This window comes from Micropterus salmoides, unplaced genomic scaffold, assembly GCF_014851395.1.
Source record: "Micropterus salmoides isolate LMB-PRFRI ecotype aquatic unplaced genomic scaffold, ASM1485139v1 Ms_hic_scaffold_7, whole genome shotgun sequence".
Classification (NCBI taxonomy): Eukaryota; Metazoa; Chordata; class Actinopteri; order Centrarchiformes; family Centrarchidae; genus Micropterus; species Micropterus salmoides.
This window is the reverse complement of record NW_024044459.1, coordinates 2,080,639-2,101,562: the sequence shown is the minus strand read 5'-3', so window position 1 is coordinate 2,101,562 and position 20,924 is coordinate 2,080,639. Positions and strand designations below refer to the sequence as shown.

Genomic DNA, 20,924 nt, shown 5'->3' with positions numbered 1-20,924 from the left:
ATGTGCAACATTTCTTGTAGGTTTAGTTTGTAATGTGAATACCTGGATTGTATTTTGTATTGCCTGTACCTGAACCAACACTTTATTGTGAAAAGTCTGGCTTGAATGACCCTAACAAACCGAACCAGATGTATATCATAAAGCAAAATCTTTGGCTTTTTTTTTTTTTTTACCATGAGATGGTATTTTGTGCAGATGTAGAAGTCAGTAGCTCCCTCAAACTTTGCTGCATTTGTTTGAAGTTTTTTGCCTTTTTTACTGAAGCATACATTCCATATGGAAGTACAAAATATACTCAGTGCTGGAAAAGTAATTGCAGCAGACATTGTTAAGGTAATGCAAGTCTAATACAATGCTTTCAATCATTTAATATACCAGTTTGTGTAATAGTATTTATTTTCAAAACCTAACCCATGGTTCCCCATGAATCTAGTCACCTACAGGTACAACATGACAGACTGGGCTTGGCTTTCGGAAATAAAGAGCACTGATACTGGGTGCTACATATTACAAAGGTCCGATAAACAAAGTCTTATGATTTATATTTACTTGAAAGTCTGTGAACATGTACTTACACACTGACTGAACAATGACATTAAGCTAGTGCCCCATGTTTATTATTCAATACAAAAATTGTATTGATGCACTCTACCCACCAATCAACCACCTCCTCCACCTATACCTTTACTACAACAGCTCAAAAACACACAGAAAACCAGAGTATACAGACGACACTAGATCTATACAACTACAAAATAAAGTCCATTAGAAAACAATCCCAGACTTTTTACAAAAATGATTAGCCAACATGTTCACTTAGTTCAACAGATAACACTGAAAGGAATGCTTATATTCTCTTAATCGCGTCATCAATTTCTGAAATCTGGTCCTTTAGTTGGTTCCATTGTTCAGGATTCAGGGAGATACCTACAAGACATTTAAAACAGAGCTTTAAGCTGTGTCTTACACCACAACTGTAAACATCAAACGTCTGATAAGATAAATATGTACTGGATGTATATCATTGAAAGGTATTAAAACACACAGCATCTATAGCATATGCAGGGCTTACTGATGTGATTACCTTTTTTCCCCGGCTTCATCTCACCATCTTGGTTCATCCAGTACTCTCTGATGTCAATCAGGACTTTACCTTTAAAGTCCCTGACGCTGACATATCTCATCTTTCCAATCTGTAAGAAGCAAACTATCAACTGGACATTGCTCCACAAAATATTTTTGGGATAAATACATTTGTCCTTTACAATGCCATCCAATCAATACTCAACAATACCTAACTCCACACAAGAATGAGGGTTCAACATTGAAGCTTTTAACAAAAGATATTTTTAACATTATATTTCTAACATTTTATATTATATTTTATTACAACGAATTAAAAGCTTTTTTGATCTGAATGTCTTTTTTGATCTGATAGTCTGCTGAAGTAATGCACCTTCATTCATATCTGTTGAATTAAAAAATAACTAATGAAATGGGTCAAAACTGCGTGCAATTCCTGGAGAGTATAAATGTTTCTATCTGAACAGCTGAAAGTACAGTACACCTGTGATACCGACCTGGAACATGTTGTCATCGCTATTGCTGCTGCCCTTAGAGGAGCCACCTGGCTTGGAACTCTCTCCGCTCTTTGTTTTTTTGGCAGGTTTCTCAGGTGCACTTGGTTTCTTTCTCTTAGCCTAGAAAAATGTACAAATACATTTTAAATTATTTCCGATCATCATGTCCTCACCATCCAGTCCAGGATTAACTGGTATACATAGAGTGCACCGGATCCGCTCAAGGCTGCGTTCTTTCCCCGCTTCTCTTCTCACTGTACACCAACAGCTGCACCTCCAGTCACCAGTCCGTCAAGCTCCTGAAGTTTGCGGATGACACCACCCTCACTGGGCTCATCTCAGGTGGGAGATCTACCATCTGGTGACCTGGTGCAGCCAGAACAGTCTGGAGCTCAACGCTCAGAAGACAGTGGAGATGTTCGTAGAAAGAGCACAGCCCCACCCTCCCCCATCATCCTGAATGACTCCCCAGTCACCACTGTGGACTCCTTCCGCTTCCTGGGCACCATCATCTCCCAGGACCTCAAGTGGGAACTGAACATCACCTCCATCATCAAGAAGGCCCAGCAGAGGATGTACTTCCTGCAGCAGCTGAAGAAGTTCAGCCTACCAAAGACAATGATGGTGCACTTCTACACCGCCATCATTGAGTCCATCCTCACCTCCTCCATCTGGTACGCTGCTGCCACTGCCAGGGACAAGGGCAGGCTGCAGCGCATCATTCGTTCATTCTGCAGAGAAGATTCTGCAATCTTCCTTCTCTTCTGGACCTGTACTCCTCGCGGATTCTGAGGCGTGCAGGAAAGATTGCAGCTGACTCCTCCCACCCTGGACACAAACTGTTTCAGACTATCCCCTCTGGCAGGAGGCTGCCGTCCATCAGGACCAAAACCTCTCGCCACAAAAACAGCTTTTTCCCGTCTGCAGCTAGCCTCATTAACAAGGCCCGGGTCCCCCACTGACACTCACCCTTTGCAAACGATACAAATGTCTCTGCACATGTAAATACTGTTTCATCTCGTGTCGGGCTCAGACCTGGCACGTTGCATATTTGTTGTTGATTGTTGATCTTTGTTGTTATATTTTTATGTTGTCAGTTTATACATTTCTACATTTATTTATGTCGACTGTATGTTTGTCTACGTGTAGCACCTTATCACCACAGCAAATTCCTCATACGTGTAAAACACTACTTGACAATAAAGCCCCTTCTGATTCTGATTACACATTGACAATAAACTGGACTGGGCCAAGAACACTCAAGCCCTCTACAGGAAGGGCCAAAGCAGTCTCTATTTTCTGAGGATGTTTTATGAGTCTGTGGTGGCCAGTGCCATCCTGTTTGCTGTTGTACGCTGGGGCAGCAGGCTAAGGGTAGCGGACGCTAACAGACTCAACAAACTGATCCACAAGGCCAGTGACATTGTGGGGTTGGAACTGGACTCTGTCGGTGGTGTCAGAGAGGAGGATGCTGTCCAAACTACATGTCATCTTGTACAACGTCTTCCACCCACTCCATGACATGCTGCTCAAACACAGGAGCACTTTCAGTAGCTCCCTTTCATTTTTTTCCAACTTCTAATTATTAATATATTTGCTACTGACTTGTAGTAGTTTATTAACTACTATATGTATATCCTAACAGTCAATAATGGCGTTGTCAAACTTAGTTGGTAAAAAAGGTACCACTTTGCCTATCTGGCAGTACTTTGGGTTTAGGCCAGATGAAAGAGGACAGCCAAGAGACACATCTGAGGTGGTTTGCAGGATTTGTGTTCAGGTAATCCATGCAAAAGATGGACAGACGACAAATTTGCATGACCATCTGCGTGTGTACCATCCTGCAGAATACGGTACATTGCCATCTTGCGCAACTGGCCAAAGCAGAACAGCTAGCTACCAACCAACTATAACTGGGGCTTTTGCCAAAAGTACAAGCGTGACATTGTAAGATACTAGACTGTACTGTAGAGAAGAGTGCATTTAAGGCCATGCTGCAGACATTTGATAAGCAGTATGAGCTGCCAAGTCGGAAATTCTTCTCGAAGACCGCACTCCCGAAGTCCCAACGACACCAGAGCAAACATATCAGCATTGCTGGATGATGTGGAATATTTGGCCCTGACAACTGACATGTGGTCCAGCTGCAACATGATGCCTTACATGTCAGTGACCGCACATTATGCATATACAGCAGACAACCTGGAAGAGGCATTGCGGGGTACCATACTTGAGTGGAAAATAGAAGAAAGAAAAATCTCCTGCGTAACTACTGATAATGGGGCAAATATTGTGGTGGCCATCTGACAATTAAAATGGCCGTGGTTAAGTTGTTTTGGTCACAAGCTTAACATTGATATAAACAACTCACTTAAGCAGCAGAAGGCCAGCACTGATCGGGCATTCGAGGTTTGCCGGGCAGTCAACACTGCTTTTTCCCCACAGCTGGTGGAGGAGACAAGAGCTGCGCAAAGCACAAGAAGAGCTGAACCTCCCTCAGCACTCCTTGATCACAGTAATTAAAAAAAAACTGTAGGCCAGCTGATACCTAGCCTAGATAACTATAATTATTTAACAAGTGTTTAATTTCCAAAATGTAAAACAATGCACATAGGCCTACTTAATGTTTAGCCTACTTTGCAAACAACGCTATTAATTGTCTATTAGGACTAAACTATTGCGAGCAGAGACACAGACAACAGGAATGACTTACATAATTAAGCTTAGGCCTATATGTTAAGCTTATTTGACATTGTGGGATCACCACAATACCTTTTTGTCAGTGACTGTTAGAAAAACGTAAACAGGCCTAAGTGCATTGTAAATAGCATATGCATTACAAAAAAAAAATCAAAAAAAATAAATATTAAATGTTATAGTCCTACATATAATAATATATGTAGGACTATAACATCAGTTAGGCTACTTACAAGTTAGCAGAATATGACTGAATATGTTTTTCCTGACAGGACTGTGCAACACAATGGGGCTCAAAACAGCAAATGGTGGAGAGAATCCTGGAGCAGGTGCAAGCCATCAAACGGGTGTTTGCTCAGGACAAAAGCCGCCGCCCGCTCCCGCAGCTTACATGGCAGGACACAAGTGTTCAGGAAGCGGTTAACAACGTGTTGAAGCCAGTAACGAAGTTCACAGACATTCTCTCTGGAGAAAACTGTTACGGTTTCCTCACTGTTGCCCATGTTAACCCACCTGGAAGGTGTGCTGGAGGAGTTGGAGCAGGATACCAAACTCACAGCCGACCTGAAGCATGTCATCCTTGAATAGATGAAAGGCAAATATGGGCATGATGCCACCCAGAGGATGATGCGCAAAGCAACACTTTTTGACCCAAGATACAGAGGGGATCACATGAAGCCACCCGAGCTAAGTGCTGTAAAAAATGAACTGATAGCAGAGATGGTGGCAGTAGCAGCAACAGCTTCAACACCAGGTCCCGCACAAGTGAGAGACGAGGAAGAGGAATCAGGTGGTAGCACTGCGCCTAAGAAAAAATGTTCACCTTGGGAGAAGAGCAGCTACAGCAGCAGTGATCACTGCTGATCAAAAAGCTGAAGCAGAGATGTTGATGTACCTACAGGAATTGTCTGTTGATGTGGAAGAAGAGCCACTAACTTGGTGGAAAGCTAACCAGGTTCCCTCTCATGGCCAGCTTGGCCTGCACGTAAATATCTGTGCATGTGTGCTACCAGTGCTCCATCTGAACGTGTGTGCACATCGGGTAGTGTTGTTACTCCACTCTGCAGCCTATTAAAGCCAGAAAAGGTGAACATGGTTTTCTAGCCAGAAATCTTGAGATTTAATCTCAAATTTGAGTTCTAAACACTGTCACAGTAAAACTGTGAAGCAATAGATACAGGCACTGTTGTATTTATAAGTTGTAAGTTACTTTGTTTTTATTTTTGTATAAGCTACTTCGTTTGTTTGTGTAGCTAAAAGAGTAGAATTCGTTTTGCAGTTTCAGCACAGATCTTCACTGTGTTTATGCTGAATCTATTTTTAAATCTCTTTATGAAAGGGTGCTCTTGTTCACTTTTTTCCTGAATAAAGATTTTTGATCAGGAACAACCTCGTTCTTTTATTGAAATGTTTAGTAAGGTTTTATTGGTCTCTTATGGCTAATATTACATAATCAGAAATTAAGAATTGATTGGCCCAGGTCTATATGAAGTCACTGAAGTCAGGCTGGGAAAAAAAAAAGACACCCTCCTGATTTCCTGAGGCTACGCAAACCACTAGCAAGGACCACAATCAACTGACACGATTAAATGATTTATTGATGAACACAAACAGAAAGATGTAGCGTAAGAGGCATTATGCCAATTGTTTAAACGTCTCTTGAAAAGCAGGCTGTCATTTCACGAGCTACAGTGCAGCTATGAATTTCACTGAAAGAAGCAGAACAGCAGAATAAGGACAAATGCCCAAGACGTTCTGCTAAGTGAGGGATTTATACTCATAGCTAGGCTAGCTAAGTGATAATTACCAAAACTTTGTTATTACCTTTTTAATGGCAAGGCTAGCAGACCCAAGTGCAGTACTAAGAAAGGGAGGATTTAAATAAATAAAGGGATAATTATTGCTGGGTAAAGGGTTCCGATATTTACCGGATGAAGAGCAATGTAGAGTGAAAATACATGTATGCCGAACCGGGTTGGTGGCTGCTGTACAGAGCAGGGGGTACTGCAGCTGAGAGTCCAGAGAAACGGGGAAAAGTTTAGCCAGGCGAGTGTCCAGGGGGAGAGCAGACGGGATGAGCGGTATTTCCGGTAGCAAAACTAAATAACATGCTATTATGCAAAATTCACTTTTAACTTTTATTATAGAGACTAAATGCTCTTTTTCTACAATCGGCCTGATATAATTATTTAAATGTGTTCATTATGTTGTTTTTTGTTTTGTTTTTTCCAGCCAACAATTTACTGATTAATTTTAAAATGTAGGAAATCTGACTGTTTTGATCTGCAATATTAAGCAATTGTAAAATTAATAAACGCCATACCTTCCACACTTCTGCTGTCATCACGCTGAGAGCTTCATTTTGTTTTCCCTTTGATGGGAACTGGAGTATTATGTTCAGCGGAGGTCAGCCGTGTGAAAAAAAACAAACCCTCAATAATCGAATCTCAAAATTGAAAATTGAATGTGTACCCAACAATCGAATATTCGGTTCCCTATTCTGTCCCATGTTGTTTCGATCGGCTAGGTCATTAAAAAAACACGCAGCTTCACACGCAGCTCACCTGCTGCTGTGATAACGGACTTGCAGGTGAAAAGATCCAAAAGGTGAGCTGTGTTTTTAGGGTGAGTATATGAAACATACTGCTGATGAAGAAAGTCAACAAATCAGGCAGATACAGGGAGAGCGAAACAGACAGGCAGGGCTGTATGAAATGAGCAGTCATTTATATTAATAAAATATAATTAGCTGGCTTAATAATCGGGTCAAGGCCTGCGCTTACGAAGCTGATGAACAGGAACTGTCCACATGCAGCCTCGTCTGTAAGCTACTGTGGAATGATGTCAGTGCTCCCCCCTTGTGAGTTTTGAGATGGTGGTGGAAAAAATTAGTTTGGCGCCCTAAATGTCGTCAGTCACCATCGTCTTTTCGAAATGTTACTACGTTTCGCTCATCCTAAATGACAGCAAATTAAATCAAACAACATTACTGGCAAGCGTAAAAAAAAAAAAAGAAGGATGGAATTACGTGGATTTCTCCATAAAATGGTTGTAAAAAAGTGATCTGATCTTCATCTAAAACACAAACTCCAACATAAGGATACAAAACAACAATAAAGTTGTATGTGATAAAGCCTGTCCGACCAGACAAGATTTAGATGATGTCAACTGATAACAGTGAACATCGGAAAGGCTGGAGTCACATTAGCTTTTCAGCTAATGCCGAGCAGTTGCTAACATTATCCAGTGAAATACATAATATGTAACGTTATGTCTTTTCACATTGCTTTATCAGCTGATGCGATCCACATTAGGCTTGTGCCGATTGGATTGGCTATCGACGATTGAAGGGATGATCAGCAATTGGTTTTTCATGCGCCGATATAAGGCAATTTTAACTCACTATCAGAACTAAGATGACATAAAAACTGTTTCTAGAATCTGCAACCCAATGCAGTGTTTCCCATTCATTGATTTATTTGTGGCAATACAACTAGCCACAATATCACTGACTGCCACATACTATATACTTTAACTATGAGTAAAATCATAATCCATTGTGGAGCTGCGCGTAGCGCATAGACTCGCTCAGCACCTCCACTCGCTCCCTCTCTCCCTCAAACAGAAACAGAGCCTTGTGTATATCAGGCATGCAAACTGGTCAGGGCAAAAAAAAAGTGAGAAGGATATACAAGCAGAGAAACACACAGCTTACATTTTGTATAGATAAGGTGCATTTGTCTACTGCCACAAGAGAAAGATACCGACGCGCAAGGGCATCACTTTGTGTTGAAACGTAGTTGGGACATAGGGGCTCAGATTAGGGATGTGAAGATACACTTAGCTCACGAGACGTGGCAATGCACCATACTGGTGTCACGAGAACAAGATGTGACAATAATTTAACAGCATTTAATAGAAATCATCAAAGCTGAAATATATGAGTTGAGGGTCTGGGAACACAATGTCCTGCGTTCTGGTGAGTGACGTTTGTTGTTTTGCCTTTCCTACATCAATTTAAGATGGAAATGTATTTATTTAGACCTGTCCAGGGTGTACCCCGCCTTTCGCTCAACGTCAGCTGGGATAGGCTCCAGCCCCCCCGCGACCCTGTATGCAGGATAAGTGTTTGACAATGTATGGATGGATGTTTTTATTTATGTAAAGGGAAACACAAAATTCAGGTGGCAGGTGACAATTAAAAATCAAGTAGTACAGAATCTAATACAGTGCAGCTCTCAGGCATTCTATGTTGCTTTCACATGTTTCTCCTGTAGATCAATTTTTCATACACTATATACACAGGTTGCTACCATTGCTCTGAGCAAGTAGTTTAGCTAACATCACTGGTTAAAACAGCAGGCAAAGTCATAAAATTGGCAACATTACTGTATCAGACAGGACAGTTAATATTGTAAGCTAGCTTACTTCCGTCTTACATCAGGCTTGCTGTCCGACAGACAGTTTGCTCGTTCAGCAATTTCATGTGTCCAGCTATCTGACTCCCCACTGAAGCAGACTAGAAAAAAGACCCACCCTACTCTGCCTCTGATTGGCTGTTGGGTTGAGGCATTAGGAGTGATGATTTTTTAGGCAGAGCCAGTTGTAAAGTTGCAAATCTCATGTTAGAGAGGAGTCGGTAAATAAAATGGGTAGGCCTAAATGCTGTCTTAGCAACGACCAACTGTCCCCCAAAGATATTTTCCTCATCGGATCTGCACAAATCACGACCTGTTTTGATTTCAAAACAGTGAATTTCACCAAAAGGTGAGGAGTTTATATGCCTGGTGTATAGAAAACCTAATGCATTCAAGTTAGCTATTTCATCGTCATCTATTTTCTGAACAACGCTGTCAATGTCGAGACCCACCTTCAAATAACTTATAAGCAAGCATGTAAGGAGCCTAGCTAATAAGGATAGCTAACGTTAGAATACAGCTGGGTTGTCGAGGTTAGCATGCTGTACATAGCTGGTAGTCATCGATTACAGACTTGCAATCCTAAAACCGCACCGCTACTGGCCGCTGAAAACTACATACTGCCCCTTTAAACTGAACAGTGTTTCACAAGACACATTACATGTACATGAATAAAAGAAACAAATCTGAAGTTCTTATTAAAGCACAAACCTTGGTCTCTACTTCACTGTCTGAGTCACTTCCAGATGTGGAAGACAGCACTTCCTTTGATTTTGGCATTCTGCTGAGACAGGGGATCAAATATCAGACCGATCAGATTTACATTCACATACACAGGGACAGGTTTATTCTAGACTTTCTCAAACTCGGTCCTGCTGCATATTGCAAAATGATTTCACACTACAAATGTAATCCTTAAATGATAATCCCTTTAGTCTATCTGCACTATGAAGGGATATCTTTACAGCCAGTATGGAATCATTATAGTGACCAATAACTGTAATGAAAAAAAATCTTTTCCACAAAGAACGCAATCTCCACCTGTGAGCGCTACCGTGCTAGTGGGGCTGTAATCATCATAGCTCCCATTTTGCAGCTTCCGATATGGCTTTTAAGGGGAAAGTAAAGGGAAACCTAGGTCAAGAGCAAAAAACACTTTGCCTGTTGGTCATGCCGTCAAGACTGTGGTTGAAATTCGATGAATCTGACATGTTGCCCGTGTTATCTTTAAACAAACAGAAATTAACTAGCTCGTTGTGTACACTGTATGTTGTGGTTATAACAAGCTCACAAAAATTTAATTTAGTAGGCATATTTATATTGCAATATTACAGCGCATAGAACTTTTACTGTTCTCACCTTTATTAATTTCTTACTTTATTTACAAAGTTTAAATTGATAGAACTGACACATTTTACTGTCTTTGGGATAATGATAAATATGTTATAATAGAATATCAAAATATGTTCCCCGTATTCTTACAATACACATCTGAGTGCAATGTAAAATGATTCTGTTGTGAGAGCATCTGCTATCGATTTGTGCTATGGTAGCAGCTCATACCACTGTTATTACAGTATTCCCTGATAGAAACAAATATGGTTTCAGATATTTTAATGTGCTCCTGGATCAGCGGGACGTCGCTTCTTCTTCTGCCAAAGTGACGTTAAAATTGACTTTTGGACTAAATCGACGCAGACTTCCTTGATGTTTCCCCTCCAGTCAGCGGTGAACACGGGCGACGCTGCTCGTAGTGTTTGTTGTGTATGTTGTGTATTGTCCTTTGTTGCCAGATTCGCCTAAGGCACGTGGAGGAAACACAAAACAAAATTATCGACGCAGACCGCGAGCCGCGCCATCCAAACGGAAAGCTGGCTGTGCTTCCGCCTCCTGTGTCTCCCCGGAATCTGTCTGCGCACATTATTTAGCTTTAGGATTGATGCAAATACACTTTCGCGTTTGCCACCATCACTCCTGCGCTGAAGCGGATATCTTTCTACGTTTGACATAAGGCAGTTTCAACCTGGAATAACACACACACACAACAGTCTCATTAAGCCTTTGTCATGCAGGCTAATGCAATGAAGTGACAACGCGCGTCTGGAGGCTTTGCTGCACTTCAATGTTACGACGGTTTTATATACAGACATGGACGTCAGCTAGCCAGCTAAACGCTAACGTTAGCCACGATAGCTAGCTTTAGCAGAGTTGAAGCCCCGTTGCACAAGTTACGCTCTCTCGTTTTGTAGATGACATTAACTTTCTTTAGCATGTGCACTGTGACTTCATGTCTGTGCAGTAAAACACCAAGCTGCTCTCCTAATGAAACAGAAGTCTTCGCATAGACACGTATTAGCATGTTCTTGTTAAACTGTTAGTCCTTACATGATACGATGTAGTAGAGCGGATCTCTGGATAGGAAGCGGAAAGCTGACTGACTTCCGGTGTTTATCGGACTGTTTCCGCGTCTTCTAGCCCGTCCCCCGTCCGCATGGCGAAGGAAGCGCGCGCTCACAAAAAAGCTCGTCCCCGACCAGAGTAACTATTGCGAGTTTTAACTGTAGAATTTTGTGTTCTAGAAGTGCAAGGCACATTTCATTACTGACTTTTGTTTGTTGTATTTAAAAAATGGCGTAACAAAACCTATATTTGTTGTCTTCTCTTTAACTAACAAATGTTGTTATTTCTATCAATAAATTTTATTATATTTGTGAGAGAGTTTTCATGTGGAATATTGTAGACTTGGAAGAAATATGTGGTTATTCAGATAACTTTGGTTGTATAGGCTAAATATGTGATTGTTCTCAAAAGGGACACTAGGCTGTACCTGGACGTATTGATACCATTCTCTTATTCCCCAAAGGGGACACTTTGTGTTGAAAAGTGGTGGGGACATAACAACTCAGACAAAGTGTGTGACAACAATACACATACAGTTGCATCTCATAAAATTAGAATATCATGAAAAAGTTCATTTATTTCCGTAATTTTATTCAAAAAGTGAAACTTTCATATCATAAGATTCATTACACTAAAGTTAAATATTTCAGGCTTTTTTTGTTTAAATCTCGATAATTATGGCGGTAAGCTCATGGAAATCCATATCTCATAATATTGGAATACTAGAATAAACAATGTATAATACAGACACGTTGGCCTGAGAAGAGCCTATATTCTCTCAGTCTGGATGTAAATGCTCTGTATTTGTATAGCGCCTTTCTAGTCTTTTCAACCACTCAAAGCGCTTTTACACTACATCTGCATTTACCAGTCACACTCATTCATACACTGGCAGAACAGCCGCCAGGGATTGAACTGCCGACCTTCCGATTAACGGCCAACCCGCTCTACCTCCTGAGCCACAGCCGTTGGTTCAAACACCAATCACGGGGAAGACTTCTGACTGACCCCCTCCACAAGGAGAGTAAGCTCCAGCAGGTCATTGCTGAAAGGGCTGGTTGTTCACAGAGTGCAGAAGCATCTTATCTGGGCTAAGGGGAAACAGAATTGGACCGTCGCATAATGGTCCAAAGTCCTCTTTTTAGATGAAAGTAAATTTTGCTTTTCATTTGGAAATCAAGGTCCCAGAGTCTGGAGGACAAGTGGAGCAACAAAATCCAAGTAGCTTGAAGTCCAGTGTGAAGTTTCCACAGTCTGTGATGATTTGGGATTCCATGTCATCTGCTGGTGCTGGTCCACTGTGTTTTACCAAGTCCAGAGTCAATGCAACCACCTACCAGGAGATTTTAGACCACTTCATGCTTCCATCTGCTCACAAGCTTTATGGAGATGCTGATTTCCTTTTCCAGCAGGACTTGGCACCTGCCCACAGGGCCAAAATGACTAGTAACGAGTTTGCTGACCATGGTATTACTGTGCTTGGTTGGCCAGCTAACTCGTTTGACATGAACCCCATAGATTGTCAAGAGAACAGTGAGAGACACCAGACCAACAACATAGACGAGCTGAAGGCTGCCATCAAAGCAACTTGTGCTTCCAGAACACCTCATCAAAGCCACAGGCTGACTGCCTTCATGCCATGCCGCATTGATTCAATTCAATTCAATTTTATTTATATAGCACCAAATCACAACAACAGTTATCTCACAGCGCTTTTCATAAAAGAGCAGGTCTAGACCGTACTCTGTGATGATATTTACAGAAGCCCAACAGTTCCCACCAAGAGCAAGCACTAGGCAACAGAGGCAAGGAAAAACTTCCTTTTAAGAGGCAGAAACCTCGAGCAGAACCATGGCTCAGGGTGGGCGGCCATCTGCCTCGACCGGTTGGGGGTGAAGGAGAGAGAGAGAGAGAGAGAGAGAGAGAGCGCAGGAGAGGAATAGAGAGAAAAAGAGGGATGTAAGGAGAGAGAGAGGGGAGGGAGGCAGCCTACACAATATACACACAGAGGTACAGACAGTGAAGGTGATGTTGCTATAGACTAAATGAAAAATGGTACAGATATTTATAATAGTGTTAATGGTAACAATCATAATGTTAATGATTATAATAACAATAATAACAATAAGACTAGCAACAATAGTCGTTGCAGCAGAGGGTGTCGAGCAGGAACACGGGGGCAGCAGATGACCCGCAACCACAGATCCAGACTCCACAGCTCCAGAGCTAGAAAACCTGCAGGAAGTGATAGGAGAGAGGAGAGAGACGAGAAAGCACAAGACTACCAGAAAGGGGAGAAGTTGTGTTAGTAACATGCAATAATGGGATGAGGTTGCATACAGAGGGAGAGAAAGTAGAGGAGAGAGGAGCTCAGTGCATCATGGGAAATCCCCCGGCAGTCTAGGCCTATAGCAGCATAACTAAGGGATGGTTCAGGACTCACCTGAGCCAGCCCTAACTATAAGCTTTATCAAAGAGGAAAGTCTTAAGCCTACTCTTAAATGTGGAGATGGTGTCTGCCTCCTGAACCCAAACTGGAACCTGGTTCCACAGGAGAGGAGCTTGATAGCTGAACGCTCTGGCTCCTAGTCTACTTTTGGAGACTCTAGGAACCACAAGTAACCCTGCATTCTGGGAGCGCAGTGCTCTGGTGGGGTAGTAAGGTACTATGAGCTCTTTAAGATAAGATGGTGCCTGACCATTAAGAGCTTTGTAGGTAAGAAGAATGATTTTAAATTCTATTCTGGATTTTACTGGAAGCCAATGCAAAGAAGCTAAAACAGGAGAAATGTGATCTCTTTTCCTGGTTCCTGTCAGAACACGTGCTGCAGCATTCTGGATCAGCTGAAGAGTCTTAATGGACTTTTTCGAGCAGCCTGATAATAAGGAATTGCAGTAATCCAGCCTAGAAGTAACAAATGCATGGACTAGTTTTTCTGCATCATTTTTAGACAGGATGTTCCTGATTTTCGCAATATTATGTAGGTGAAAAAAGGCGGTCCTTGAAATTTGCTTAATGTGAGACTTAAACGACATGTCCTGATCAAAGATAACTCCAAGATTCCTGACAGTGGTGCTGGAGGCCAGGGCGATGCCATCCAGGGAAACTATATCTTTAGATAATGCGTCACGGAGGTGCTTAGGCCCTAGAGCAATAACTTCAGTTTTATCTGAGTTTAACATGAGAAAATTACAGGTCATCCAGGTTTTAACATCCTGAAGGCACATCTGAAGTTTAGCTAACTGATGAGTTTCATCTGGCTTGATCGATAGATATAACTGAGTATCATCTGCATAACAATGAAAGCTTATGGAATGTTTCCTGATAATATTGCCTAAAGGAAGCATATATAAAGTGAAGAGGATTGGTCCGAGGACAGATCCTTGAGGAACTCCATGACTAACTTTGGCATGCATGGAGGACTCATCGTTAACATGTACAAACTGAAATCGATCTGATAAATAGGACTTAAACCAGCTTAGAGCGGTTCCTTTAATGCCAATGAAATATTCCAGTCTCTGCAATAGGATCTGATGGTCAATGGTATCAAATGCAGCACTAAGATCTAATAAAACCAGTACAGAGACAAGTCCTTTGTCTGATGCAATAAGGAGGTCGTTAGTAATTTTCACCAGTGCTGTCTCTGTGCTATGATGAGCTCTAAATCCTGACTGAAAATCCTCAAATAAACTATTGCTCTGTAGAAAGTCACACAGCTGTTTAGCAACTGCTTTCTCCAGAACCTTAGAGAGAAATGGAAGGTTAGATATAGGTCTATAGTTTGCTAAAACATCCGGATCAAGTTTGGGCTTTTTCAGAAGAGGTTTAATTACAGCTACTTTAAAGTACTGTGGTACATAGCCTGTTGATAAAGATAGATTGATCATATCTAGTATAGAGGTGCTGACTAAGGGTAAAACATCTTTAAGCAGCCTAGTCGGGATGGGGTCTAAGAGGCAGGTTGATGGTTTAGATGAAGAAATTATTGAAGTTAGTTGGTAAAGATTGAGGGAAGCAAAACAGTCTAAACATGTATCTGGTTCTACAGCTGTTTCTAAGGTTCCTGAGTTAAGAGATAAGTCGGTGCCAGTTGAGGGCAGGTCTTGGTGAATTTTGTCTCTAATAGCTAGAATTTTATCATTAAAGAAGCTCATGAAATCGTAACTACTGATAGCTATGGGAATACTTGGCTCAATAGAGCTGTGACTCTCTGTCAGCCTGGCTACAGTGCTGAAAAGAAACTTTGGGTTGTTCCTATTTTCCTCTATTAATGACGAGTAGTACGCTGCTCTAGCATTACGGAGGGCCTTCCTATAAGTTTTAAGACTATCTTGCCAAATTAAACGAGAATTTTCCACTTTGGTGGAACGCCAATTCCTCTCAAGTTTCCGCGATATTTGCTTTAATTTGCGAGTTTCAGTATTATACCATGGAGCTAACCGTCTTTGTTTTAGTATTTTCTTTTTTAGAGGGGCTACAGAGTCGAGTGTCATTCGCAGCGAGCCTGCAGCACTATCAACAAGATGATCGATTTGGGAGGGACTGAAATTAGCATAGGAGTCCTCCGTTACTTTGTGACTAGATAATGTATTTAGAGCTGATGGAATCCATCCTTAAATTTAGCTATAGCACTATCAGACAGACATCTTGTATAGAAATTTTTGCCCAATGGCGAGTAGTTCAGCAATACAAACTCAAAAGTTATGAAACAGTGGTCGGACAAAGAGGGATTCTGTGGGAACACCACTAAATGTTCAATTTCAATACCATACACCAAAACAAGGTCGAGGGTGTGGTTAAAACAGTGAGTCGGTTCATGAACACTCTGAGAGAAGCCAATGGAATCTAACAGAGAGATAAACGCAGTACTAAAGCTGTCATTCTCAACGTCCACATGAATATTAAAATCCCCTACAATAATAACTTTGTCCGTTTTAAGGACTAAAGTTGACAAAAACTCTGCAAATTCAGATAAGAATTCAGAATACGGGCCAGGTGCTCGGTACACTATAACGAAGAGAATTGGTTGCAGTGATTTCCAACTTGGGTGCGAAAGACTAAGAACAAGACTTTCAAATGAGTTATAGTTTGGTTTAGGTTTAGAGCTGAGTAGTAGGCTAGAGTCGAAGATAGCTGCAACTCCACCTCCTCGGCCTGTGCCTCGAGGAATGTGAGTATTAATATGACTGGGAGGGGTGGATTCATTTAGGCTAACATATTCTCCATCACCCAGCCAGGTTTCAGTAAGACAAAATAAATCAATATCATAATCTGATATTAGTTCATTTACTAGTACACCTTTAGAAGAGAGAGATCTGATGTTTAAGAGTCCACATTTAACCTCCTATTCATTTGCACTATTGCTCTTGTGGTTTTAATTTTTATGAGGTTTTTATGCACAGCTCCTCTTCTGTTTACCTTTTTAAATAATTTCGATGGTCGGGGGACAGACACCGTCACTATAGGATTTTCACTAAGTAACTCCTGAAATGGAGGAGCAGAGAAGTGTGTTAGACTGCGACTCTGTGTAGGGTTTTGGGTGGGTAACTGCTGAAAAAGAAGGGCAGAGAAGTGTGTTAAACTGCGACTCTGCCTCCTGGTCTCAACTCTGGGTTGTCATGGATTTGGTCCACTAATAAACTTGGCCAGATTTCTAGAAATGAGAGCTGCTCCTTCCCAAGTGGGATGGATGCCGTCTCTCCGGATCAGACCAGGTCTTCCCCAGAAAGTCTGCCAATGATCAACAAAGCCCACATCGTTTGCTGGACACCACCTCGACAACCAGCGGCGGAATGACGACATGCGGCTATACATGTCATCACTGGTCAGATTTGGCAGGGGTCCAGAGAAAACTACGGTGTCCGACATTGTTTTTGCATATGTACACACCGACTCAACATTAATCTTAGTGACCTCCGATTGGCGTAACCGGGAGTCATTACCGCCGACGTGAATAACAATCTTACTGTATTTACGTTTATCCTTAGCCAGCAGTTTCAAATAAGATTCAATGTCGCCCGCTCTGGCCCCAGGGATGCACTTAACTATGGCCGCTGGCTTCGCTAAATTCACGTTTCTCAAAATGGAGCTGCCAATGATCAGAGTTGGTTTCTCAGCGGGTGTGTCGCTGAGTGGGGAAAATCTGTTAGAAACGTGAACAGGTTGATGGTGCCCCGTGGACTTTGAGTGCTTACGACTATTCCTCCTTCGGACAGTCACCCAGCCCCCCTTTCCTGGCTGCACAGGAGATGCTGGGGGACGGCTACCACAGGCTAACTCAAGCCGTTCCGCACCGACTACCGGGGACTGGCTAGCTACAGTAGCTAAAGACTGATCTACCAAGGTGCGGAGCCGGACTTCTAAATCACTGAGCCTCCATGTCTATAAATAAACTACACTTATTACACGTACCATTACCGCTAAAGGAGGCAGAGGAGTAACTGAACATCTGACACACCGAGCAGGAGAAAGTAGGAGAGAGAGAGGGAGAAGGAGAAGCCATCGCTAGCTGCTAAGCTAAAGTCGCTAACGGCTAAGCTAAAGTACTGTAGCGTCAGTTACCAAAACTTTAGAACAACTATGAGATTGAACAGCAGTCACTAAAAGATGGAAAGAACTGTGAGTGCTTAAGCAAAATTACTGTAAAGAATAAGTGATTAGCGAACAGTTGGCCGCTGTAATCAAACAAATGTAACTGTTATTTAGCGAGAGCAGCACAACACGGTACCAACACACAAGCACCGGAAACGGAAATGAGTCGACACGCTTACCGCAATACGTCAGCAACAGAAACCAACAGTGCGTTAGTCCGTCTCTCAATGCTTTCTGATTGATGCAGTCATTCCTGCAAAAGGACTGTTCAACTTCAGAACTGTTAAACTTTGCAGGAGGTCATCATTTCTGTATTAGACATTCTTTATAGTAATAATTATTTAAAAAAAAGAGGCGTTGGGGTGGGACAACAGAAGACAACCAGCCAAGTCACAGCAATAAACTAAAGAAAAGAAAGCAACTGTGGGAGAAAGAAAAGTAAAAACATACAAACAGCCACGCCCTGCCCCAAGGGGGAACGGCAGAGAGCCGCTCCAGGGAGTCCCGGCAGCCAGGGAGCAAGACCTTGGGAGAACCAGGGGCGACAGCCCCCCAGCCCAGCCAAAGGCCACCGCCTCAAGTGCAGGCAGAGCCAATGGTCCTTGGGCCCCACAAACCTGAGGCCCGTTCCCCCCCAGACAACCACCCCCAAGACAGCGTGTCATGACCCACCACAACAACACCAGCTATGCACCCCCGGGACTACAGTAGCCCTTGTCGTGGGAGAGCCTTTAGGGGGCAGTAGTGGGTGCCCCATCCACGCCAAAGAGGGCCCCCGCAAGGAGAGGAGACAATGGGACACAGGCCTTGGGACAAGCCATCCACCCCAGACATGAGCGAAAGCCCCGGAGCATGCCCCCACACCCGACCCAGGTCTGGAGAGACATACACCGACGTTGCAGCACCACCGACACCCTAGAGCTCCAAGGAGAGGAAACGGGAAAAATGAGATCCCCCACCACCATCAACCCCCCACCTGTGTGCATGTATTGCATTGTGTTGAATACATGTAATGGTTTGTGAAGTGTGGTATGGTGGAGTGGAGATAAGGTGGGTGTTAACTAAGGTGAAGTTAAAATCAGGGGGTAGTAACAACACGGACACCCCACAACTGGCAGGCAGTGGAGCCTCCGAATGTACCACTCCCCGAACATAGCCCTCAGTGTCTAAAATGAGATTAAAATCAAGGAGCGGCCAATGGTGCAAGAAGCAAGGAGGGTGAGGCCACAAGAAAGCAGTCCGAATTATGGAGTTAATGTTGTGGTGTGTTTGACAGAGAGGACCCAAAAGCAACGCTCAGGATGAACAGGTTTTATTAAAGGAAAAAAGGGGTTGAGGGAGTGGAGGTGAGGGAGAGGCGGATGCCGGAGAAACACGGGCACAAGGAACTGAGGAAGAGAGGAGGCACGGGAAAACTGACCGGGGAGGTTGGTGGAGGAGTGTGGTGGCAGGCTGACTGGCTGGGCATGGGGAAGAGCCGAGTGGACGCCGTGGAGGATGTCCGAGGGGAGAGGACAGGGTGGCGAGCCCAACTGACACAACGGAGGACAGAGGTGAGTGAACCTGGAGGGAAGACAGACAGACAGGTTTAGATACAGGGAAAACCAAGAACAGGGAAATAGAGATGACGTAGATTACACAAGAGCTTGAGTGATAAAGTGGCACCAGGTTTGGAGCAACGACAATCAAGCAGCAATTGTGTGGAGAACCGAGGTTGAAGTACTGGCAGAGATGAGGTTGATTGCTGGCAGGTGTGGCAGGCAGAGGAAGTGGCTGATGAGGTGCCGGTGCAGACTGTCAGCTGGGCTCAGGAGCAGAGAGAGTGGGAGAGCACACACACAGGGGGAAAGGAGGAGACACAAACAGACAGGCCAAAACACAAAGGGAAAACAGAATCACAAGCAAAGGGGAGATATAAACAGGACACTCACCGTCAGCCGGGCTGCCACCACAACAGTTAAGTTGATATTCCAGACATTTTTATTGCTAATTCCATATTGTGCCACTAGATCCTGGAATGGAATAAGGTTACTGCCCTTGATGACATACTCTAGATGTTTTATCGCTTTATCGTACCACAGTGAGGAATTTAGCAAGTGTCTACCCTTGGTCGGGGTGTATTATAAAAGGAGTATAGCCTTTTGGCTAGGGCTTTGCAGATGATTTTAAGATATGCGTTAATAAGTGGTATTGGGCGATAACTGGATCATGGGAGTGTGGGATCTTTGTCTGGCTTAAGGAGCAGGCTGATATTGGCAAAGTTCATTGTTGAAGGCAATATGCAACTTCCCCTAATTTACATTACCATCCGATAAAATGTGGGTGCAAGTGTTTCGCAGAATTCTTTATATAATTAAGCAGGAAAACCGTCTGGCCCAGGGGCTTTATTATTCAGCATATGTAAGAGTTCTTCATTCAGGCATTGAAACAGGTGAATCCAGAGCGCTGTTCTATTCACCATCTAACCTTGGCAAATCTATATTGTTCAGAAAAGAAATCTATGTTAGATTTAGATGGATGGATTTGTAATGTATAGAAGTTTTTATAAAAATCTCTAAAGGTATTATTTATTTCTTCATTTTTCCAGCTGAGTCCTTTATGGAGGAAATAGTTTTGTTTTTTTATTCAATTGTAATTGGTTGGCTAAGAATCTGCTGGATTTATTGCCATGTTCAAAGTTCTCCAAGGGTAGTATTTGCAACTGGAATTGGGTCTTTTTATCAATAATTTCATTTAATTCAAGTTTAAGTTTACTCAGATCTTTCAAGACGCTGCATGGGCAGCTGCTGATGTTTTTATTTTTTGTTCTAGCTCTAATTCTCTAGCTCTAATTCACAAGATCTCTCTTTCTTTTTTTGTATGATAAATAGGAGATTATTCTACCTCTCATAACTGCTTTTGTTGCCTCCCAAAGTACACTCAGTGTCAGACACACACAGCTTACTTAGTTATTAAACTAGACCTTGTAGTGCAGTACTTCACATTCTGTGCAATATTCTCTGTTTTAATATTCAATGTGCAATCTCTGCTGCAATTCTACTTCACTTTATTCACTACTACTGTTCATCACAACATATCCATACCTCTTTATATTTTTTGGTTTATAATTTATATTCATACGTTTATATATTTCTTTACCTACCAACTTCAATTATTATTTATTTTGCTTTATGCCTTGATGTGCAATGTGTACAACTGTGACACAAGAATTTTCCCTCTGGGATCAATAAAATATTT

At 42.5% G+C, this 20,924-nt stretch overlaps 1 protein-coding gene across 2 annotated transcripts; it reads right to left on the bottom strand.

Moving 5' to 3' along the window:
• Nucleotides 1-378: 378 nt before the first annotated feature.
• Nucleotides 379-11,185, bottom strand: LOC119892009 (activated RNA polymerase II transcriptional coactivator p15-like). Of its 2 annotated transcripts, none has more exons than XM_038704062.1 (5): nucleotides 11,081-11,185; nucleotides 9,407-9,476; nucleotides 1,581-1,700; nucleotides 1,085-1,193; nucleotides 379-927 (listed from the first exon to the last, which is right to left on the bottom strand). In XM_038704062.1, exons 2-5 carry the CDS (start codon nucleotides 9,473-9,475, stop codon nucleotides 848-850), a joined length of 378 nt encoding a protein of 125 aa, XP_038559990.1. In that variant the 5' UTR covers nucleotide 9,476; nucleotides 11,081-11,185; the 3' UTR covers nucleotides 379-847. The 2 variants fall into 2 exon arrangements, with proteins under 2 accessions (XP_038559990.1, XP_038559991.1); XM_038704063.1 differs by having other exon boundaries at nucleotides 9,407-9,479; nucleotides 11,081-11,145.
• Nucleotides 11,186-20,924: the final 9,739 nt, after the last annotated feature.

Coding starts and splice junctions, on each gene's coding strand:
- LOC119892009 (XM_038704062.1), bottom strand. CDS start 9,475: ATGCCAAAATCAAAGGAAGTGCTGTCTTCCACATCTGGAAGTGACTCA. Junction 1,701..9,406: donor ACAGTGAAGTAGAGACCAAG/GTTTGTGCTTTA, acceptor ACATTTTTCTAG/GCTAAGAGAAAGAAACCAAG. Junction 1,194..1,580: donor GCGATGACAACATGTTCCAG/GTCGGTATCACA, acceptor TGCTTCTTACAG/ATTGGAAAGATGAGATATGT.